The sequence below is a fragment of the Salvelinus alpinus genome, chromosome 5, assembly GCF_045679555.1.
Source record: "Salvelinus alpinus chromosome 5, SLU_Salpinus.1, whole genome shotgun sequence".
In the NCBI taxonomy this organism is placed as follows: domain Eukaryota; kingdom Metazoa; phylum Chordata; class Actinopteri; order Salmoniformes; family Salmonidae; genus Salvelinus; species Salvelinus alpinus.
Genome location: NC_092090.1, coordinates 81,065,479 through 81,087,789, shown reverse-complemented (window position 1 = coordinate 81,087,789; position 22,311 = coordinate 81,065,479). Strand labels below are relative to the sequence as shown.

General features: G+C 43.6%; 1 protein-coding gene across 1 annotated transcript; it reads right to left on the bottom strand.

The window, feature by feature from the left end:
* Positions 1-522: 522 nt before the first annotated feature.
* On the bottom strand, positions 523-21,482 carry LOC139576966 (nuclear receptor subfamily 5 group A member 2-like). The gene is made up of 7 exons (XM_071403628.1): positions 21,283-21,482; positions 19,137-19,261; positions 18,893-19,034; positions 17,359-18,017; positions 13,739-13,858; positions 2,904-3,051; positions 523-1,691 (listed from the first exon to the last, which is right to left on the bottom strand). Exons 1-7 carry the CDS (start codon positions 21,302-21,304, stop codon positions 1,438-1,440), a joined length of 1,470 nt encoding a protein of 489 aa, XP_071259729.1. The 5' UTR covers positions 21,305-21,482; the 3' UTR covers positions 523-1,437.
* Between the last annotated feature and the right edge of the window lie 829 nt (positions 21,483-22,311).

The following is a 22,311-nucleotide window of genomic DNA, read 5'->3' as shown; positions in this document are numbered from 1 at the left end:
GTGGCATTTCTTTTCCTGCTTCACAATATAAATGTACTGTACAAAGAGGTACAGATGACAGTCATTTCAGTTACAAAAAGGTAAATATATTCAGACAGACAGGCCAGGGTTATTTTAAGGCAGGTGTTCTGATTGTCTCCAAGAAGTTAAAACAGCCAACCCTGCCATGTCTGTATGAGAGAGACAATTCAAACATGTTGCTTCATTATGTGCTGAAATTACGCAAACGGATATGTGGGTGTTACATGTTATTGTTGATGTTGATTTCATTCCTTGCCGTCCTGATACTCGATGTTTTGTGCTTCATCTGACAATTCTCCTGCCATTTCTCAAGTACGATAAGTCTATTTTCTCTTTACACTTGAATCCAACTGGGTTTCCATAGATCTCTTTCAAATTTAGCTTGAAAAGCAAACATTCCATACATTGCCAATTGCATGTTTTCCTTCATTCTGCGAGTACAAAATGTCTGGAGCACATCCACAGTGCATGACCCCCTATCCTTGACCTGGCTCTCAGAAGAAGCTAGAGGACTTATACTGTAAAGCTTACCAAGAACATTCATTTTTAACACGTCTACTTAATAAGAGATTGCTTTCTTTGTTGTTCATTTTTCTGTCCACACACGTGGGTGTCTCTTTCTGGGGCCGTCCTCCATTAATCTGTTAATAAGAGACGACTGCAGCCAAAGATGGCTTTCATTCTCTCCCACACATCAGCGCCACATTCAGGGCTCTCTCCCTCCCTCTCTCTTACGCCATCTCTTCCCCCTCCCCCTCTCTCCTCTGTATCACTCTCTTTCTATCACTTTAAGTCGATCTCTCATTGGAGTAACAGACAGTCATTAAACGTAACAGGAATATGCAGATTTAATTCTTGAAACATATGTGTAGTTCATATCTTAGAATATCAATATCTAATAGAAAAAAACTATATTGAACATAACATATTTTTCACATACCACATTTTTTGGTAAAGTTGGTGACAATTTACAAAGGAACAAGTGCTCAAATAAATGTAGTGCTTCCACTATATTTGAAAGGCTAAGACATGTCTTAATGACAGGTGTTATATGACAGGTGTTACACCTGAGTGGGGAGGTGCCTCCTAGCTGTAATCATATAACTCTGATATAACGTTGATATAAGACCTCACTCTGCTGAATTCAACAAAATGTTACATTTACTACATACAGTATCATAGCATAGCTTTCTTTGTACATTTTATAACTATGTACATTTAAAGGACTGCCAAAACAATGAGTCCATATTCTGTTTACACACACCTTGGACAGAGGGGATACTCACGCATGCACGGACGCACGCACACAAACACACAACTCATCTTCTCCTAGCTGTAATCATAAATCCCCTCTTTGCTTCCACACCATCGGTCCCACAGACAGTCTGCTGGTGTATAGTGATGGTAGCGTGGTGCTCATATACAGACCTTCTTGGCATGCAGCATCTCAATGAGCAGGTTGTTGCAGGGCACCTCCCCACTCAGGTGTTTGTAGCACAGGTAGTCCTCTGCCTGGGTGCTGAGGGCTCGCAGCTCTGGCAGACGCAGCACCAGCTGGCTGAACTTGTCCAGGTACAGGGGGTAGGTGCACACAGTGTACTCCAGCAGAGCCCCATTCACCTGCTCCTGAACACTCTCCACAAACACCTGGTTCTCCAACAGCTTCACATCTGGACAGGGACATAGGAAAGAGATTTAGAGGGAATTGAATGACTCTGCAGATGTCACATAAATGGGAGAATATTGATATATTTATTTGAAACTGTTCCTCAAATCCCTGTGTTAAGGCTCAGAATCCGTAACTTGTTGAGATCAAGTGTAGGCCTAAACTTTAGCATTGAAATTGCATCAGTTTATTACTAATATTCCATTTCTGGTACATTGGATCTGTACAGCGTGGGTTGGTTGTGTGTGTGTGTGTGTGTATATGTGACAATAGCTAGACCCTATAATGGACTTCTATTCAGCATCAGCTGAGTCCTGCCAGAAGAGCCATTCACACAGTAATTAAATATTTTGAATAATCTTTTCAAACCACTTAAGGGCAACTAAATTGCCCTGATAAACCGGACTCATTGATTGAAAGATGAGGGAGAGAGAGCAAGAGAATGAAACAGACAGCGGAGATGGGAAATATTTTCTGCATGTGACGAGTGCTCTCATTATTCTAAAGCCTTTTATTCCCAGCTCGCTGGCGCTAAATAGCAGTCGCTTAAGGGAATCTGGGCAACTGTTGTCTATACACACTCCATATGCAGAAGCCACAGCATGAATGTCAGTCAGATTATTGAATGATAGACCCATCCATTAAGGTTCCATTGAATGCTATTAAAGAATAATGGGTGAGGTTGTCTTCTTTGTTAATGTTGCCTTTTGACAAGGCCCTATATTGAATTATGTGAGCATAGCTGAAAATAAAGGACTGGTTCAGATAACAGTTGGAACCTTCTGGATAAAAATACATATATTAATGGCTGTGACTTTTCCATTTAAAATGCCACTTCTGCCTTTCAAAATAAATGGGACAGCGAGACTTGTCAACTAAAACCTATTTCCAACAAAAAGTTTGAAAAAGTTATTTGCTCATTCTTAAGTACTACACGTCAGTGGGTTATACAAACCACAGCTACGATAAAAACAAGTATGAAGTAAGTACCTCAAACCTAATCAAATTCAAATCTTTGAAAGACCATAGTAATTTTCAAAGATGATTATTCCATTCTTGAGCTAGCTGTAATGAGCTATACATGAGCTGTATGTATGCACGCATGACTGTAAGTCTCTTTGGATAAAAGTGTGTTAAATTATATACATATTATAAGACTAATAATCACCATCTAATGTGGTACAGCATACAGCGTATTTCCATGTGGTCTACTCACTGGGATTGAAGAGGAGGAGGAACTTGAGGCAGGCAACCTCTCTCCTGTCCACCTGCAGGGCTAGTAGCCTCCCAGCTAGCTCCTGTCCTCTCTGGACCAGGCCTGACAGACTCAACCCCGCCTGTGACCCCATGGATGACAGATCCATCTGCAACACAACACAAAAGGACAACATTAACTATTATTGTGTATATACAGGTTTTAAAGGGCAATTCCAGCACTTTTCAACCTCATATACATTTTCTCCAGCACCGAACCAGTGTCTGCATATGTAAAAACACCGCATTTCTACGATCTATGGTTAAAAAGATAAGAAAGGTCCCAAAAATGCTTCTCTGTGACAGGTAGCCTAGCGGTTAAGAGTGTCGGGCCAATAACCAAAAGGTTGCTGGTTCAAAACCCTGAGCCAACTAAATGAAAAATCTGTCTATGTGCCCTTGAGCAAGGTACCCTAATTGGTCTGGATAAGAAACTCTTCTAAATGACTAAAATGTAAATGTATATCAAAGGGTAGGATTAAAAGTAAGAAAAACTGTGATTTTCAAAACAGAGGGAGGGTATTTTCTTACTCCCCACATCACATATTCATATTTTTTTTCTACAAAACGTAGAAATGTGCTGTTTTCACATATGTAGACACTGTTATTGTGCTGGAGATAATGAAAATGAGGTTGAAAAGTGGTGGTGTTGCAACTTGAATTACTATACAGTACAGCTTCAGTACAGGTTCATAGATGCCATACATTGAGTCTGCAGTAACTTCTCACCACCTTCTAAATTAATGCGATTGGCATTTTATGTAACATATTGGACGTTAAATCCTCAAATTCCCACAGTAGCTTCTAGAATGATACAGTGTAACTTTTAAGCCCCTCTTCCTTCTGTTCTTACAAACCTAGTACAGTATGTAGATAAAAATGGCCAGTTTTCCATTGCAGTCTTTATGAGAAAAAAATAACTTGATTTAAACACGAGGCAAATAAATACCAGCGGCCAGCTTTCCCCTCTCCTCCCTAAACCCAGGAGTCAGTTACAAGCTGATGGTTGTTTTTTCCTTTTCTGTTCTGCATCTTCCAAACACAAGAACAAGAGCAGGCAGCAGAAAGTGTTCTCACTCCTTGAATTTTTTCACTTTTTGTTGTGTTACAAATTGGGAATAAAATGGATTTCATTGTCTTTTTTTCTCAACGATCTACAAAAAAGAGCTTTGCACACCTGGATTTTACAATATCTGCCCATTATTCTTTTTTAAACTCTTCAAGCTCCGTCAAGTTGGTTGTTGATCATTGCTAGACATCCATTTTCAAGCCTTGCCATAGATTTTCAAGCTGATTTAAATCAAAACTGTAACTATGCCACTCCAGAACATTCATGGTCATCTTGATAAGCAAATCTGATGCATATTTGGCCTTGAGTTTGAGGCTATTGTCCTGCTGAAAGGTGAATTTGTCTCTCAGTGTCTGTTGGAAAGCAGACTGAACCAGGTTTTCCTAGGATTTTGTCTGTGATTATAGCTGTATTCCATTATTTTCATCCTAAAAAACTCCCTAGTCCTTGCTGATGACGAACTGATCCAAACCATGATGCAGCCACCACCATGCTTGAAAATATGAATGGTGGAGGCCTCCCGGGTGGCGCAGTGGTCTAGGGCACTGCATCGCAGCGCTAGCTGCGCCCCAGAGACTCTGGGTTCGCGCCCAGGCTCTGTCGCAGCCGACTGCGACCGGTAGAACCGTGGGGCGACGCACAATTGGCCTAGCGTCGTTAGGGAGGGTTTGGCCGGTAGGGATATCCTTGTCTCATTGCGCACCAGCGACTCCTGTGGTGGGCCGGGCACAGTGCGCGCTAACCAAGGGAGCCAGGTGCACGGTGTTTCCTCCGACACATTGGTGCGGCTGGCTTCCGGGTTGGAGGCGCGCTGTGTTAAGAAGCAGTGCGGCTTGGTTGGGTTGTGTTTCGTAGGACGTATGGCTTTCGACCTTTGTCTCTCCCGAGCCCGTACGGGAGTTGTAGCGATGAGACAAGATAGTAATTACTAGCAATTGGATACCATGAAATTTGGGGAGAAAGGGGGGTAAAAAAATAATAAAAATAAATAAATATGAATGGTGATGTGTTGTGTTGGATTTGTCCCGCAAAAATTGCAAACAGGTTTTTGAATATTTGCATTCCATATTTGCATTCCGACTTCCTTCTTTTAACTCTGTCATTTAGGTTAGCATTGTTTAGTAACTGCACTGTTGTTGATCCGTCCTCAGTTTGCTCCTATCACAGCCATTAAAGTCTGTAACTGTTTTAAAGTCACCTCATGGTGAAATCCCTGAGCATTTTCCTTCCTTTCCGGCAACTGAGTAAGGAAAGACGCCTGTATCTTTGTAGTGACTGGGTGTATTGATACACCATCCAAAGTATAATTGATAACTTCACCATGCTCAAAGTGACATTCAGTGTCTGCTTTTATATTTGTATCAATCTACCAATAGGTGCCATTCTTTGCAAGACATTTGTCACGTTCCTGACCTTATTTCCTTTATTTTGTCTTTGTTTAGTATGGTCAGGACGTGAGCTGGGTGGGCATTCTATGTTATGTGTTTCTATGTTGGGTTCTTTTCAATTAGCCTGATATGGTTCTCAATCAGGGGCAGGTGTTTTACGTTTCCTCTGATTGAGAACCATATTTAGGTAGGCTGTTCACACTGGTTGTTTGTGGGTGATTGTTCCTGTGTCAGTGTTTGTGCCACATGGGACTGTTTCGTTTGTTCCTGTTCGTGCGTTCTTCGTTGTCTGTAAGTTCTCATGTTCTGGTCTGTTTACGTCGTTTGTTATTTTGTAATTTATCAAGTGTGCTTCGTGTTCGTCTTTCTTTAAATAAATCATTATGTCTTCAAACTATGCTGCATATTGGTCCGATCCATGCTCCTCCTCAGATGAGGAGGAGAACGAACGTTACAACATTGGAAAACCTACCTGGTCTTTGTAGTTGAACCTGTGCTTGAAATCCACTACTTGGATTAGGGACCTTACAGATAATTGTATGTGTGTGGTACAGAGATGGGGTAATGATTCAAAAATCATGTTAACCACTATTATTGCACATAGATTTAGTCCATGCAACTTATTATGTGACTTGTTATGCACATGTTTATTCCTGAACTTATTTAGGCTTGCCATAAAGGTGTTGAATACTTATTGACTCAAGACATTTCAGCTTTAAATGTTTTATCAATTAGTAAACATTTTAACAACAAAAAAATCCACTTTGACATTGTAGGGTATTGTGTGTAAATCAGTGGCACAAAATCTCAATCCATCATAAATTCAGGCTGTACCACATCAGAATGTGGAAAAAGTCAAGGGGTGTGAGAACTTTCTGAAGGCACTGTACATATCTATTTGTGGGTATACACTGACCATACAAACATTAGGAACACCTTCCTAATATTGAGTTGCACCCCCTTTTGCCCTCAGAACACTCAATTCGTCGGGGCATCAAATCAAATTAAATTGTGTTTGTCACATCCGACCTTACAGTGAAATGCTTACTTACAGGCCCTTATCCAACAATGAAGTTTCAAGAAAATACCAACAAAAAAAGTAAGAGATAAGAATAACAAATAATTAAAGTGCAGCAGTAAATAACAATAGTGGGGCTAAACACAGGGGGTACCGGTACAGAGTCAACGTGTAGGGTCACTGTAATTGAGGTAATATGTCTATGTAGGTAGAGTTATTAAAGTGACTATGCATAGATAATAACAGAGTAGCAGCAGCATAGAAGATGGGGTGGGAGCAATGCAAATAGTCTGGGTAGCCATTTGATTAGCTGTTCAGGAGTCTAATGGCTTGGGGGTAGAAGCTGTTTAGAAGCCTCAAGGACCTAGACTTGGTGCTCCGGTACCGCTTGCTGTGCCGTAGCAGAGAGAACAGTCTATGACTAGGGTGGTTGGAGTCTTTGACAATTTTTAGGGCCTTCCTCTGACACCGCCTAGTATAGAGGTCCTGGATGGCAGGAAGCTTAGCCCCGGTGATGTACTGGGCCGTACACACTACCCTCTGTAGTGCCTTGCGGTCGGAGGCTGAGCAGTTGCCATACAAGGCAGTGATGCAACCTGTCAGGATGCTCTCGATGGTGCAGCTGTAAAACCTTTTGAGGATCTGAGGACCCATGCCAAATCTTTTCAGTCTCCCGAGGGGGAATAGGTTTTGTCGTGCCCTCTTCACGACTGTCTTGGTGTGCTTGGACCTTGTTAGTTTGTTGGTGATGTGGACGCCAAGGAACTTGAAGCTCTCAACCTGCTCCACTACAGCCCCGTCAATGAGAATGGGTACGTGCTCGGTCCTCCTTTTCCTGTGGTCCACAATCATCTCCTTTGTCTTGATCACGTTGAGGGAGATGTTGTTGTCCTTGCACCACACGGTCAGGTCTCTGAACTCCTCCCTATAGGCTGTCTCATCGTTGTTGGTGATCAGGCCTACCACTGTCGTGTCATCAGCAAACTTAATGATGGTGTTGGAGTCATGCCTGGCCGTGCAGTCATGAGTGAACAGGGAGTAGAGGAGGGGACTGAGCACGCACCACTGAGGGGCCCCCATGTTGAGGATCAGTGTGGCGGATGTGATGTTTCCTACCCTTACAACCTGGGGCCTGCCCGTCAGGAAGTCCAGGATCCAGTTGCAGAGGGAGGTGTTTATTCCCGGTGTCCTTAGCTTAGTGATGAGCTTTGAGGGCACTATGGTGTTGAACGCTGAGCTGTAGTCAATGAATATCATTCTCACATAGGTGTTCAGTCCAGGTGTGAAAGGGCAGTGTGGAGTGCAATAGAGATTGCATCATCTGTGGATCTGTTGGTTCGGTATGTAAATTGGAGTGGGTCTAGGGTTTCTGGGATAATGGTGTTGACGTGAGCCATGACCAGCCTTTCAAAGCATTTCATGGCTACAGATGTGAGTGCTACAGGTTGGTAGTCATTTAAGCAGGTTACCTTAGTGTTCTTGGGCACAGGGACTATGGTGGTTGGCTTGAAACATGTTGGTATTGCAGACTCAGACAGGGAGAGACTGAAAATGTCAATGAAGAAACTTGCCAGTTGGTCAGCGCATGCTCGGAGTACACGTCCTGGTAATCCGTCTGGTCCTGTGGCCTTGTGAATATTGACCTGTTTAAAGGTCTTACTCACATCGGCTGCAGAGAGCATGGTCACACAGTCATCCGGAACAGCTGATTCTCTCATGCATGTTTCAGTGTTACTTGCCTCGAAGTGAGCATAGAAGATATTTAGCTCATCTGGTAGGCTTGTGTCACTTGGCAGCTCTCGGCTGTGTTTCCCTTTGTAGTCTGTACTAGCTTGCAAGCCCTGACACATCAGACGAGCGTCGGAGCCGGTGTAGCACGATTCGATCTAAGATAAGATCTGTTTGATGGTTCGTCGGAGGGCATAGCGGGATTTCTTATAAGCTTCCAGGTTAGAGTCCCGCTCCTTGATAGTGGCAGCTCTACCCTTTAGCTCAGTGCGAATGTTGCCTGTAATCCATTGCTTCTGGTTGGGGTATGTATGTACAGTCACTGTGGGGACGACGTCCTCAATGCACTTATTGATAAAACCAGTGACTGACGTGGTGTACTCCTCAATGCCATCAGAAAAATCCCAGAACATATCCAGTCTGTGCTAGCAAAACAGTCCTGTAGCTTAGCATCTGCTTCATCTGACCACTTTTTTATAGAGTGAGTCACTGGTGCTTCCTGCTTTAATTTTTGCTTGTTAGAAGGAATCAGGAGGATAGAATTATGGTCAGATTTGCCAAATGGAGGGCGAGGGAGAGCTTTGTTCGCATCTCTGTGTGTGGAGTAAAGGTGGTCTAGAATTTTTTTCCCTCTGGTTGTCACGTTCCTGACCTATTTCTGTTAGTTTGTTGTATGTGTTAGTTGGTCAGGACGTGAGTTTGGGTGGGCATTCTATGTTGTCTGTTTCTATGTTGGTTTAAGGGTTGCCTGGTATGGCTCTCAATTAGAGGCAGGTGTTTGGCGTTCCTCTAATTGAGAGTCATATTTAGGTAGGTTGTTTCACAGTGTTCGTTGTGGGTGGTTGTCTCCTGTGTCTGTGTCGATGTTACACCATACGGGAATGTTTCGGTTTGTTCGTGCGTTTATGTAGTCTGTTCCTGTGTCAGCGTGCTTCGTGTATATGTAAGTTCGTTTGTTCAGGTCTGTCTACATCGTTTTGTTGTTTTGTTAGTTATATCAAGTATAGTTCGTTTTCGTCTTTGTCTGTTTTGTTTATTTAATAAATCATTATGTATTCACAACCTGCTGCGCCTTGGTTCAATCACTACTCCTCCTCTTCGTATGAAGAGAGAGAGGAACGCCGTTACAGAACCACCCACCAATCCAGAACCAAGCAGCGTAATTTCGAGCAACGGGAAAGTATACAGGACTTGTGGAATTGGGAGCAAATATTTAACGGAGAAGGACCATGGGCTAAAGTGAATCACCGTCCATGGGAACAGCTGGAGGCAGTTCGGAGAGCGGAGGAAAAGAGAGAGAGGAACCAGCGTTATGAGGGGACACGTCTTGCACGGAAGCCCGAAAAGCCCGTGAGTAACACCCAAAAATTTCTTGGGGGGGAGGCTAAGAGGTAGTGGGCCAAGGGCAGGTAGGAGACCTGCGCCCACTTCCCAGGCTAACCGTGGAGAGCGGGAGTACGGGCAGACACCGTGTTACGCAGTAGAGCGCACGGTGTCTCCTGTACGTGTGCATAGCCCGGTGCGGGTTATTCCACCTCCCCGCACTGGTAGGGCTAGATTGGGCATTGAGCCAGGTGTCATGAGGCCGGCTCAACGCATCTGGTCTCCAGTGCGTCTCCTCGGGCCGGCATACATGGCACCTGCCTTACGCATGGTTTCCCCGGTTCGCCTACATAGCCCGGTGCGGGTTATTCCACCTCCCCGCACTGGTCGGGCGACCGGGAGCATTCAACCAGGTAAGGTTGGGCAGGCTCAATGCTCAAGAGAGCCAGTACGCTTGCACGGTCCGGTATTTCCGGCGCTACCTCCCCGCCCCAGCCCAGTACCACCAGTGCCTACACTACGCACCAGGTTTCCAGTGCGTCTCCAGAGCCCTGTTCCTCCTCCACGCACTTTTCCTATGGTGCGTGTATCCAGTTCGGTGCCTCCAGTTCCGACAACACGCACTAAGCCTCCTGTGCGTCTCCAGAGCCCTGTACGCACTGTTCCTTCTCGCCGTACTCGTCCTGAGGTGCGTGCACTCAGCCCGGTGCCACCAGTGCCGGTACCACGCACCAGGCCTATAGTGCACTTTGAGAGGTCAGTGTGCCCTGTCCCTGCTCCCCGCACTAGGCTTGAAGTGCGTGTCTCCAGTCCGGTGCCTCCAGTTCCGGCACCACGCACTAAGCCACCTGTGCGTCTCCAGAGTCCTGTACACACTGTTCCTTCTCCCCGCACTCGCCCTGAGGTGCGTGCCCTTAGCCCGGTACCACCAGTGCCGGTACCACGCACCAGGCCTATAGTGCGCTTTGAGAGGTCAGTGTGCCCTGTCCCTGCTCCCCGCACTAGGCTTGAAGTGCGTGTCTCCAGTCCGGTGCCTCCAGTTCCGGCACCACGTACCAGGCCTACAGTGCGTCTCAGCCGGCCAGAGTCTGCCGTCTGCCCAACGGCGCCTGAACTGTCCGTCTGCCAAGCGCCGCATGAACTGCCCGTCTGTATTGAGCCTTCAAAGCCGCCCGTCTGCCATGAGCCTACAGAGCCTTCCGCCAGACTGGAGCCGCTAGAGCCTTCCGCCAGACAGGAGCCGCTAGAGCCTTCCGCTAGACAGGATCAGTCTGAGCCATCCGTCTCCTCAGCGCCGTCTGAGCCATCCGTCTGTCCCGAGCCATTAGAGCCGCCCGTCTGTCCCGAGCCGTCAGAGCCGTTAGTCAGTCAGGAGCCGCTAGAGCCATTCGTCAGTCAGGATCCGCCAGAGCCGCCAACCAGACAGGATCCGCCAGAGCCGCCAACCAGACAGGATCCGCCAGAGCCGCCAACCAGACAGGATCCGCCAGAGCCGCCAACCAGACAGGATCTGCCAGAGCCGCCAACCAGACAGGATCTGCCAGAGCCGCCAACCAGACAGGATCTGCCAGAGCCGTCAGCGAGCCATGAGCGTCCAGAGCCGTCAGCGAGCCATGAGCGTCCAGAGCCGTCAGCCTGCCATGAGCGTCCAGAGCCGTCAGCCTGCCATGAGCGTCCAGAGCCGTCAGCCTGCCATGAGCGTCCAGAGCCGTCAGCCTGCCATGAGCGTCCAGAGCCGTCAGCCTGCCATGAGCGTCCAGAGCCGTCAGTCAGCCATGAGCTGCCCCTCAGCCAGAAGCGGCTAGTAATCCAGAACTGCCCCTCAGTCCAGAGCTGTCTCTCTGTCCGGAGCTGCCCTTCAGTCCGGAGTTGCCCCTCTATCCTAAGCTACCTCTTTATCCTGAGCTACCTCCTCTATCCTGAGCTATCCCTCTGTCCTGAGCTATTTCTCTGTCCTGAGCTACCTTGTCCCGGAGCTGTCCTTTATCTTGGTGTTGCCCCTTAAATTAGGTGGGGGAAATAAGAGGGTGGTCATGATAAGGGGTAAACGTAAGCTGGGATTGACTATGGTGGGGTGGGGACCTCGTCCAGAGCCTGAGCCACCACCGTGGTCAGATGCCCACCCGGACCCTCCCCTAGACTTTCTGCTGGTGCGCCCGGAGTTCGCACCTTAAGGGGGGGGTTATGTCACGTTCCTGACCTATTTCTGTTAGTTTGTTGTATGTGTTAGTTGGTCAGGACGTGAGTTTGGGTGGGCATTCTATGTTGTCTGTTTCTATGTTGGTTTAAGGGTTGCCTGGTATGGCTCTCAATTAGAGGCAGGTGTTTGGCGTTCCTCTAATTGAGAGTCATATTTAGGTAGGTTGTTTCACAGTGTTCGTTGTGGGTGGTTGTCTCCTGTGTCTGTGTCGATGTTACACCATACGGGAATGTTTCGGTTTGTTCGTGCGTTTATGTAGTCTGTTCCTGTGTCAGCGTGCTTCGTGTATATGTAAGTTCGTTTGTTCAGGTCTGTCTACATCGTTTTGTTGTTTTGTTAGTTATATCAAGTATAGTTCGTTTTCGTCTTTGTCTGTTTTGTTTATTTAATAAATCATTATGTATTCACAACCTGCTGCGCCTTGGTTCAATCACTACTCCTCCTCTTCGTATAAAGAGAGAGAGGAACGCCGTTACACTGGTTGCACATTTAACATGCTGATAGAAATGAGGTAAAACTGATTTAAGTTTCCCTGCATTAAAGTTCCTGGCCACTAGGAGCGGCGCCTCTGGGTGAGCGTTTCCTGTTTGCTTATGGCGGTATACAGCTCATTGAGTGCGGTTTTAGTGCCAGCATCGGTCTGTGGTGGTATGTAGACAGCTACAAAAAATACAGATGAAAAGTCTCAAGGTAGATAGTGTGGTCTACAGCTTATCATGGGACACTCTACCTCAGGCGAGCGAAACCTTGAGACTTCCTTAGATATCATGCACCAGCTGTTGTTTACATATATGCATAGGCCCCCGCCCCGTGTCTTACCAGAGGCTGCTGTTCTATCCTGCCGATAGAGTGTATAACCCGCCAGCTGTATGTTCTTAATGTTGTCGTTCAGCCACGACTCGGTGAAACATAAGATATTGCAGTTTTTAATGTTCTGTTGGTAGGATATACGTGCTTTCAGTTCGTCCCATTTATTTTCCAGCGATCGAACGTTAGCTAGCAGGACGGAAGGCAAAGGCAGATTAGCCACTCGTCGCCTGATCCTCACAAGGCACCCTGATCTTTTTCCTCAAAATCTCTGTTTCCTTCTCCGGCGAACGACGGGGATCTGAGCATGGTCGGGTGTCTGAAGTATATCCCTCCCATCCGACTCATTGAAGAAAAACTCTTCGTTAATCTGAGGTGAGTAATCACAGTTCTGATGTCCAGAAGCTCTTTTCGGTCATAATAGACGATAGCAGCAACATTGTGTAAAATACAAGTTACGAAGAAAGTGAAAAACAAACAAAATAGCATGGTTGGTTAAAAGCCTATAAGAAGGCAGCCATCCCCTCCGGCGCCATCTTCAGATGAACTCTACAAGGTGTTGAAAGCGTTCCACAGGGATGCTGGCCCATGTTAACTCCAATACTTCCCACAGTTGTGTCAAGTTATCTGGATGTCCTTTGGGGGTGGACCATCAATGATACAAACGGAAAACTATTGAGTGTGAAAAACCCAGCAGCGTTGCAGTTCTTGACATACTCAAACCGGTGCGCCTGACACTTACTACCATATCCCGTTCAAAGGCACTTAAATCTTCTGTCTTGTACATTCACCCTCTGAATAGCACACCTACACAATTCATGTCTCATTTGTTTCAAAGCTTAAAAATCCTTATTTAACTTGTCTCTTCCCCTTCATGTACACCGATTGAACTGGATTTAACAAGAGACATCAATAAGGGATCATACAGTAGCTTTTACCTGGATTCACCTGGTCAGTCTCTGCCATGGAAAGAGCAGGTGTTCTTAATGTTTTGTACACTCAGTGTAGTCCCACTTTATATTGTGTCACTAAAATAATGTGTGGTAATTACACTGGTACAGCGTAATAACAGTAAGTACTGTATAGATACACATTACTGCAACAACAAAGAAAAAAACCTATTGCTATCCGTGGAGGTTGTGTATCTGTAATGACTACATGGTGTGTGTGCGCGTGTGCTCGTGTGCACGTGAGTGTATGTATGTCTGGTATTCATGAATGTATGATTGTATTAATTTTATGTTGGAACTGCAAGGCTGCTTACCTCCTGGCCAGTAACCAGCAGCAGGCTGCTCTCCTTCCCATGTTGCACTTGTCTGAAGACATGGTCCAGGACCAGCAGCTCAGACCAGCAGTTGTGAAGAAGCTTCATCTGGTCCCCTACCTTAAAGTAGAATCAGAAAACAACAGGTCACATCAAAGCTCAAACTCATTCCACACAGCTGGCCAAGCATAGGATAGTGGAGAACCAATCTAATGTCAAACCCAATGTCAAATAAAACAGCCAACACTGATATTAAAATCTCAAGCAGGCATCAATCTAACATCAACCCCCTTAAAAGCTATCATCCACATGGGATAGCGTGGTCCCACCTGAAACACACATAGCTACATGGACAGATACATGGGGTGACTATAAAACCCAGAGAGGAAGATGAGGGTCCTTGTGCCATATTTCCAGCATCTGGGGCTGGTGTCAGTGTCTCGCGCATCATCACGTTGTATTTACGAGCCACAGAGATGACCTCTCACCTCACCGCTCCCTGTCCTCCGTCACCTCCCTTGCCCCCGCCCAACAGGGGGGGGGTGATTGGATGCTTCTCATTGCTAGCACATATTACTCTGGGTGCCGAAGGACGACACTGTCAGTAATTCTGCAGCTGGTGACACAGAGTGTTCCTGAAGCCCCCAAATAGCACCAGGACACACATTCATCTGGTATGGGGATGACAGAATTACTACCCCTTCAATGGAACTATATATCTGTCCAGAGGAGGAGTCCAATCTTGCTCCCAGTCAGAGCTACAGGACCAACACACAACATCTTGATTCATCATACAGTACCTCTTCTCAAGGAGGATTCGGCACACAGACACAACACACACACACACACACACACACACACACACACACACACACACACACACACACACACACACACACACACACACACACACACACACACACACACACACACACACACACTCACATACACACAGTGAACGTTCAGTCAAGGGACATTCAGTCTTGTCCTCCCTGGCTGGCAGAAACAGAGAAGCATAAACCTGCCTCACTCAGTGCCATTCCATAACTGTCAGAATTTGGCTTTGAGACCAATACAGATGTTTTGGAGATCAGACGGACAGGTCTAAAACCATCGAACAATAAATATATATCTTTCTTTTCATCAACATTTAGTAAAGGGCTGCTACAATGCACCAACCCTGCATGCACGTAATGATGTTTGATCATATGCTACAGGTATGTCAATGTCAGATACTGTATGTAAAAACTCAAGTAACGGGCAGCTTCTGACACAAACATACTGGCAATGCCCAAGGTAAATTTAGCAGATGATAGCTCAATTTTCCCTTTGCAGATATGAACAATGAGAGACAAAATACTGGGCCGTGGAGAAGGAGCTGACATTCCCCTGTTATCGTCTGGATGGAATGTAATTACTCAGAGAGATAGCTCTTTCTGCAGTAGGCTCTCTCTCCTGGCAAACATCCACCGCTTTGTGCTCGCCTCGCACTGTTCACATCTACAACCTCACAATTGGTTGCAATTTAGCCAGGATACATCAGAGGTACGTAACATGACTGAAATCCATGCAGTTCAAATGTTACTGTTGGCTTTGCACGATCAACATGATGGAGGCAACACTAAAGTGGCTCTCCAATTTTCCATAATCATAATCCCATAGCTAGATTAGATTAAACACGATTACATCAAATCAAATATGCTGGCCATTTTCTCATATTGTATTTAAAACAAAACCCCATCACTGTCATTTATGCTATTTTTCAGACTGTTGTTTATCCAGGGGCAGAATCCTCCTCCCCAGTCAGGTCTAACTCCATAGTACTGATGCTGCTGCTGTAACTACTACTGGCCACTGATCACTGCATCAGAACATTGGTCCTCAGAGGCATATAGGCCTACCGACTATAAAATAACCCAGTTAAAAGAGTAAAGTAAAGTGAAGAATGGGACCACTGTGTGTGTCCCCATGACACAGTCTTTACATAGATACTATGTTCCTATCTCACCACACAATGGACTCACTGTCTCACCGATAAGGCTAACAAATAACAATAATGTGACAAAAAGTTGCTTCTAAATACACGTCAATTCAGATAGGTGCTAAATATTTTTGGAATAATACATGGCAAAGAGCAAACAATCTATTAGTAAGTTCCCGTCGCAAGCCATTCTCTGATGCCAGCATCAATAAAATGAATAGCACAGTGAGCATTGAGCAATATCACACTGGTCAGCCTTCATCAACACCAGCATGCATTGTCTCCTTTAGGCCACTTATCTGTAACATGCCCAGAGGCCTATACTACGAATCAGGTTTGAGGAGTTATGGAGGTAACGTTGGTCAACCCTGAGTTCATCTCGGGATAACCGGTACCACGAAAGTGGCTAACCTTTTAACCAGGTCAATTTCTATGGCAACGAATCCTCAGAACTAACCCGCAGGTTACCTCAGAGCTTACTCCATTTATCATGAATAAAGTGGCTGAGCCGCGAGTTGAGGACCAATGAAATCTGATTCCCTCCCTTTCGCAAAGATTGCGAAATCCCCTTCATATCCCCTTCATATTTTTTGTTTTACAATGTTAATTTTAAAATACCTATCACATTACACATTTAGTAATGACAGAACGCATTTCAAACATCACGCACTGTAAAACTTTTGTAGTTATGACTTAATACAATTATTTTATAGATGGGAGTGGGAAAAATGTTGCTTGTGTACACCAAAGCCGGTATTAATGATAAGTAATAAAATAAAGACTGCACTTCTAAAAGCCTATTTCACACCATAGCCTGCTGAATTTGCTACATAAATTGTGTTTCATTTTGATTTCTACACAAATTAAAATGTGGCACTGACTCGCCCATGGATTGATGCTACAGCATTGTCTCCATGAAGAGTTCGGCATTCGACTAGCCACGTGGCAGATGAGCAATATCCACCGTAGTAGTATACAGATGAAGCCTTAGATGGAATGTGAAGCTAACTGAAGCTGGCTAGCTTTAGAAAACCCTGAGTAGATCTAGCTTCCTTCGTAGTTTACCCCTCTGGTCAGTCACCACAGTGTCAAACAACAGTATTGATTTCACTCTCCTCTTGGGGCCGGAAGTAACATTTGACTGGAGCCATAACTCATGCTGTACAGTATGGCACAACTCAATTACACCCTTCAGTTGACAAAGAGACTCAATGTATAAGGCCTATCTGACATGGACAGTGATGCACCCCAAATCATTACCCAGAGGGAGATACACTGGGTTATGATGTCCCCTCTTTAACTGCTGCTCTATTTGAGTGCCTCCACCAGAAACAAGGAGGGACAGAAACAATGATAACTGTCTGTCATAGTAAATCTAACATTTTTACACAGGCCTTTGTTCTTTACTGCCATAATGTGTGTGTGGGTGCAGGGTTTCAGAAAGAGGATCAAGAAACATTAAGATATCAAAGCTAAAAATGTTTATCTTCAATATTCTTGATATCACTTATGAATGAAGTGGAATAATAAGATCATTACAATGATAAGATATGATACTGTGATCATTATTCTAAGAATCATTTCTAAATGTGCATGTCTCTCCTATCATTCATGTGTGGACAGGGTCTGGGAAGCTTACCTTGAGCTCCTTGAAGAAGATGCAGCTCCTGGCCCACTCCACTATGGAGAACAGAGTCTGGTCAGCCATGCGACACATTAGGCTGAAGGTACTGAGCCTGTCCTGCCGGCCCCGGCCACTCTGCTCCTGCTGCAGGAAGGTCATGATCTTACCCTGCACCTGCATCTCGTCTGGGTCGCAGCGCAGCAGCTCTAGCACCAGTGGGGAGAGGGTGGGAGGCTGTGGGGAGCATCCGGAGGGGTACACATCCGGAAAGGGGTACCCCACCAGAGACTCTGGGGAGCTTGTGTGGTGGTCAGAGTACTCAGACTTGATGGCCCTGCTGGGGAATGCTGTGCACTGGTACTGGGTAGGCAGGGGTCCATGGGGCTGCATGGCCACCCCCAGGGAGGAGGGTCCGTAGAGGCTGGACTCATAGTCTGTGGGGGTGATGGAGGCTGGGATGGAGGGCATGAGTCCTTTGGGGAGGGATGGGAGGCTGTGCAGGGTGCCAGTGAAGCCATAGTTAGTCTGTACAGGGGAGAGCTGTGGAGGAGCAGACTCCAGCTTGAAGCCCGTGGAACGTATCAAAGCCTTCTTCTGCTGCTTCATGGCTCTGTCCCGCTTGTACATGGGCCCAAACTTATTCCTGCCCCCACGCATGCGGTCTGCACGCACAGCTGTCACAGAAAGAGACAAGGAGTGGGGAAACAGAACTATGTCAACAACAGTGGGTCTTTATATGGAAATTGTTACTATGCTACTATAGCCGGAAGGATATCATGGTAAAATGATCCTCATGAAAAAGTATTATTTATTCTAATTTTATTATTTAAATATTTATCATTGCAAATACAGCCATAACAAGTGCACGGGAAAATAGCCTAATTTAGTCAGGAATATGTGTTTGGCAGTTTCCTGAACCAATTTTTGGGAAAGCAATGTAAAACAACCACAGGGTATCATACTACTTCATTCTATTACACAATTCTCTTTTTGACATTTTACGATACACAACATATGCTAATGCCTTTGCAGTTACACAATGGTACCGCGTTGATGTAAATATTAAGTCTCCGTTTAAAACCACAGCGAGAAGCCCAGAGTTGTATTAGCAAATCAAGAATGTGTCATTCCTCCGCGGAAACAGGTGCTTCATTTTCGCATCACAGCCTGGGTGGGAATCACTGGTGTGCTCCGCGCTCTGGCCACATCATGTTTTTGCGTCCCATAAAACCACGGACGCTAAACTTCTCTACTCTGTATATTGTCTGTCCCTAATTCAAAACAAACCTACCACTACAACCTTTGCGAAAATATTTAACAATTCAGAAGCAACTGATACGAAGACATTAGGCTATAGCATCCCTTGAGGCCTACATATGTTGGACATATTTCGGGCATATAGCAAATTATAACAAATGCATATAGATACAATCATATTCAAATGAAAAAATATGCCAAAACATTAAAGGCTTATTTTTTTCTGGACAATAAGGTTGAAATCCACTCAATGATAATGTCAAATGAAGGGGTGAGATGAAGAGAACCATACCTTCTAATCTCATGCCAACGTCGAGGCATTTCTGGAATCGGCAGCAGGGACATCTCTTCCGCTGTGTTTTGTCTATTTTACACTCCTGGTTTTCTGCACAAGTATACCTCTTCTTGTTTTGGACTGTCCTCTTGAAGAAGCCCTGGAGAAAAGATCTATCCTACATTAGGTTGACGAGCCACAATACCCACAAACACAAGAAAAAAAGGAAATTGAAAAAAGGAATAATTCCAAATGAAAATACCTTACAACTTTCACAAGTAAGGAGTCCATAGTGGTATCCTGAGACCTTATCTCCACAAACAGGACACAATTCTTCCAAATCTTCATCATAGGTGTAGTCCATTACGCCTACCATCAATGGAACGCCTGGGTCGCAAATAAAAGCAAGGGTCAAGAAAAACGGATGAAGCAGGGATGTAACGAATAAATGAATTCAAATAATGTACAGTTTCTTAATCAAATGCATTTACGGCCCTTGACAAATTTGAAAATGCAGGACGAAATTGTAGGATTCTGTGCAGCTGTGAAATAATATCTGCTTTAAATCAAACTTCCAAAAGGCTTAAAACCTAAATATATATAGTTTCGCTAATAATAATCTTAATGTGGGTTAATTTATATATTGCGAAAAATGCAAAAGTAAATGTATTTCCACAAAAAATATGATAGATTGATGGTCCGGTGATATTAGTGTTTTTCAGAGAGCTGATTGACAATAGTTTCAGTCTATTTCACAAAAATAAGACCGACGATTCCATAATGCATGGAAGCAAACATAAAAACATTGATATTCACGATTTATTCAAATCCAATGTAAAACCTTTTTTTAAAACCTTTTATGATAAGACAGGCAAATGTTTAAACGGATTCGACCAAATATAACGTATATGGTTGATTACCTTTATCGCCCCCTTCTTCCAAGTGGTTATTCCTATTAATCAAGAAATGCCTCAGACTAGGATAGAATAACGCGTTTTATAATCCACACCTACAACACTGTCCACGCGCGCTTCGACACGAGCACATGTCCTTTACTCAGGGCTCTCTCACCTTCTACTGGGAGGTTGGCCAATGAGCGGTGGATGCGATCACCTATCTTGAGAAAACAACCTATGTGTGGTACAGGACACCCTTTCTTGCAACATAATAAACGGAGATGTACCATTTTAAGGAGAATGCCTTTAACCAAATCAGTGTCAAATAGGAACGGAGGATGATCGAAAGTGATAATAGCCTATCCATTATTATGATTATTAATACTGTTAGGATTATTATTATTATTGTTATTGTCGTGATTATTATTATTACTGCTTTTATAGCATAGTTATTAGGCTATAACGATTGTTATTACATTTTTGTTATTATTCATGTTGTTTGTTGTTATCGATATTATTATTATCATAATCATCAGTCGTTTTTTTTCGTAATTAAGATCCAGAGTTAGTTTTAATTCTGGGACTAAGTTATGACTTTAGACCATATGAATGTGAACAGCAATAATTTAAACAAAAATACCTTAGTAGACCTATAGCTTACGCATCAACGGTCCTTTGGCGTATTATTTCACATTTCAGTCCTTACTCTTTTTATAATAATTTTTCATGAATCAATAGACTCGATCTATAATAGGAAACGCAGACCCAATGCATGAGTTAATTATATTCCAAGGCCGTTTAAACAATAGCCTACATTTCGACAAGGGGTGTTAGGCTAACTAGCTTTTATAATTATTTTTGACAAAATAGGAAGATAATATCCAATAAGGAGGCTTAATTGTTTTGTTTTTCTATAGACTATTTTGGAGAATTCATTTCGATTCACTAATTCACATTGGACTATATTTGCTGTTTTGGCAATTACTTTAGATGCAAACGGCTTAAAAAATATATATACATCTATTAGCCTAGGCTACTCTATACCTCAAGGTCAGACATCAAGGGAAAGCATTTCATTCTTACCATTTTGATTTCAAATGCAGAATAAAACTGTATTTTTTTCTTATTATTTCCTTTATTCTCCCCCAAAAAAGTTTGCAAGGAGAAATACGTTGGATCCTATTGAATATCTATTCCTTGAATAGACTGCTGAATATGCCAGGTTAATATAATATTTGTCTTGTAATATGGTTAAAGGCTTCGACATAAACAAATTAAGTGCAGACTGAATATCTTTATTTAAATATTGATCTATCTGCTTACTAAATGATTTTAAATAGGCTATTCTATATGAACGTGCAACAACAAAATAAAGGCATATTACAAAATAAAAGATTGCATAAACCTACAGTATCTGTGGGTTTACAGATAGCAAATAACTAAAAGTTCATGTAGGCATATCCGAAGCTTCAGACAATTCTACACATTCCGCTAGCGGATTTGTTCACTTACCTTGTGCCTTTTCTCCCAACATTGTATTACCTATGAGGCAGGCTAGACGTCGACGACAATAAAACCTATTATTAAAGAAGATGCTGCAAAACTTTGACCACTTTGTATGTCATATACAATCCGAATCTGCAAAACAAATTCGTAGCCTAATAAACAAATAATTTAGGATAATGGTGATCTCCACGAATAACTGCAGTCATTTCCAGCGTTCTCTTTGCTTTTCTTTCTTTATCAAATAGCAAAAAAGTTACTAAAGTTCTTATTGGCCATCGTCATGTGACGACCACGGAAACAATGATGCGCCCTTTTTCCCATCCAAGCATGCAGATAATAACTGAGATGCACATATATATGAGTAGACAGACACACAGTGTATCGTATGGGTCTGTTATGCCAAATGTATTTTAAAAAATATAGCAGATTTCAAACATTTATATTATTCATCACCGATAGGCCTGTTATGCTTTCAGTACTCATATTTTAAGACACAATGCATTTGGAAGATTTGTATGTAAAACAATCAGAAAACATTTACTTTTGATTTACATGTCATATATATTTCATGCATGGCATTTCAGACATTTTTCTGAGAGATGATTCCAGTATCAGTACCTAAGAGGTTGTACCTGCATGGTCCCTGCTGGAATGAGCTCTATGAGAAAAATGTCAGTTCAACTTCTGTTATCACAAGGACTCTCTATCCATAGTATATGTCTGTCCTTAAGCACTGTGTATGCTAGTTCAATAAACGAATGTAATTATTAATGGAAACTGGCATACTGTGGCTATGAGACGAGAAGTCTTCAGTTGTATAAAATGTGTATTCAATATACAGTACCAGTCAAACGTTTGGACACACCTACTCATTCAATGGTTTTTCTTTATTCTTACTATTTTCTACATTGTAGAATAATAGTGAAGACATCGGAACTATGAAATAACACATATGGAAACATGTAGTAACCAAAGAAGTGTTAAACAAATTAAAATATATTTTATATTTGAGATTCTTCAAAGTAGCCACCCTTT

Excerpts from the sequence above, each read along its gene's own strand:
- LOC139576966 (XM_071403628.1), bottom strand. The coding sequence starts at position 21,304 with ATGTTGGGAGAAAAGGCACAAG. Across the intron at positions 19,262-21,282 it reads GTTGGGAGAAAAGGCACAAG|GCGTTCCATTGATGGTAGGC; the intron begins GTAAGTGAACAA and ends TTTGCGACCCAG. Across the intron at positions 13,859-17,358 it reads TCTTCTTCAAGGAGCTCAAG|GTAGGGGACCAGATGAAGCT; the intron begins GTAAGCTTCCCA and ends TTCTACTTTAAG.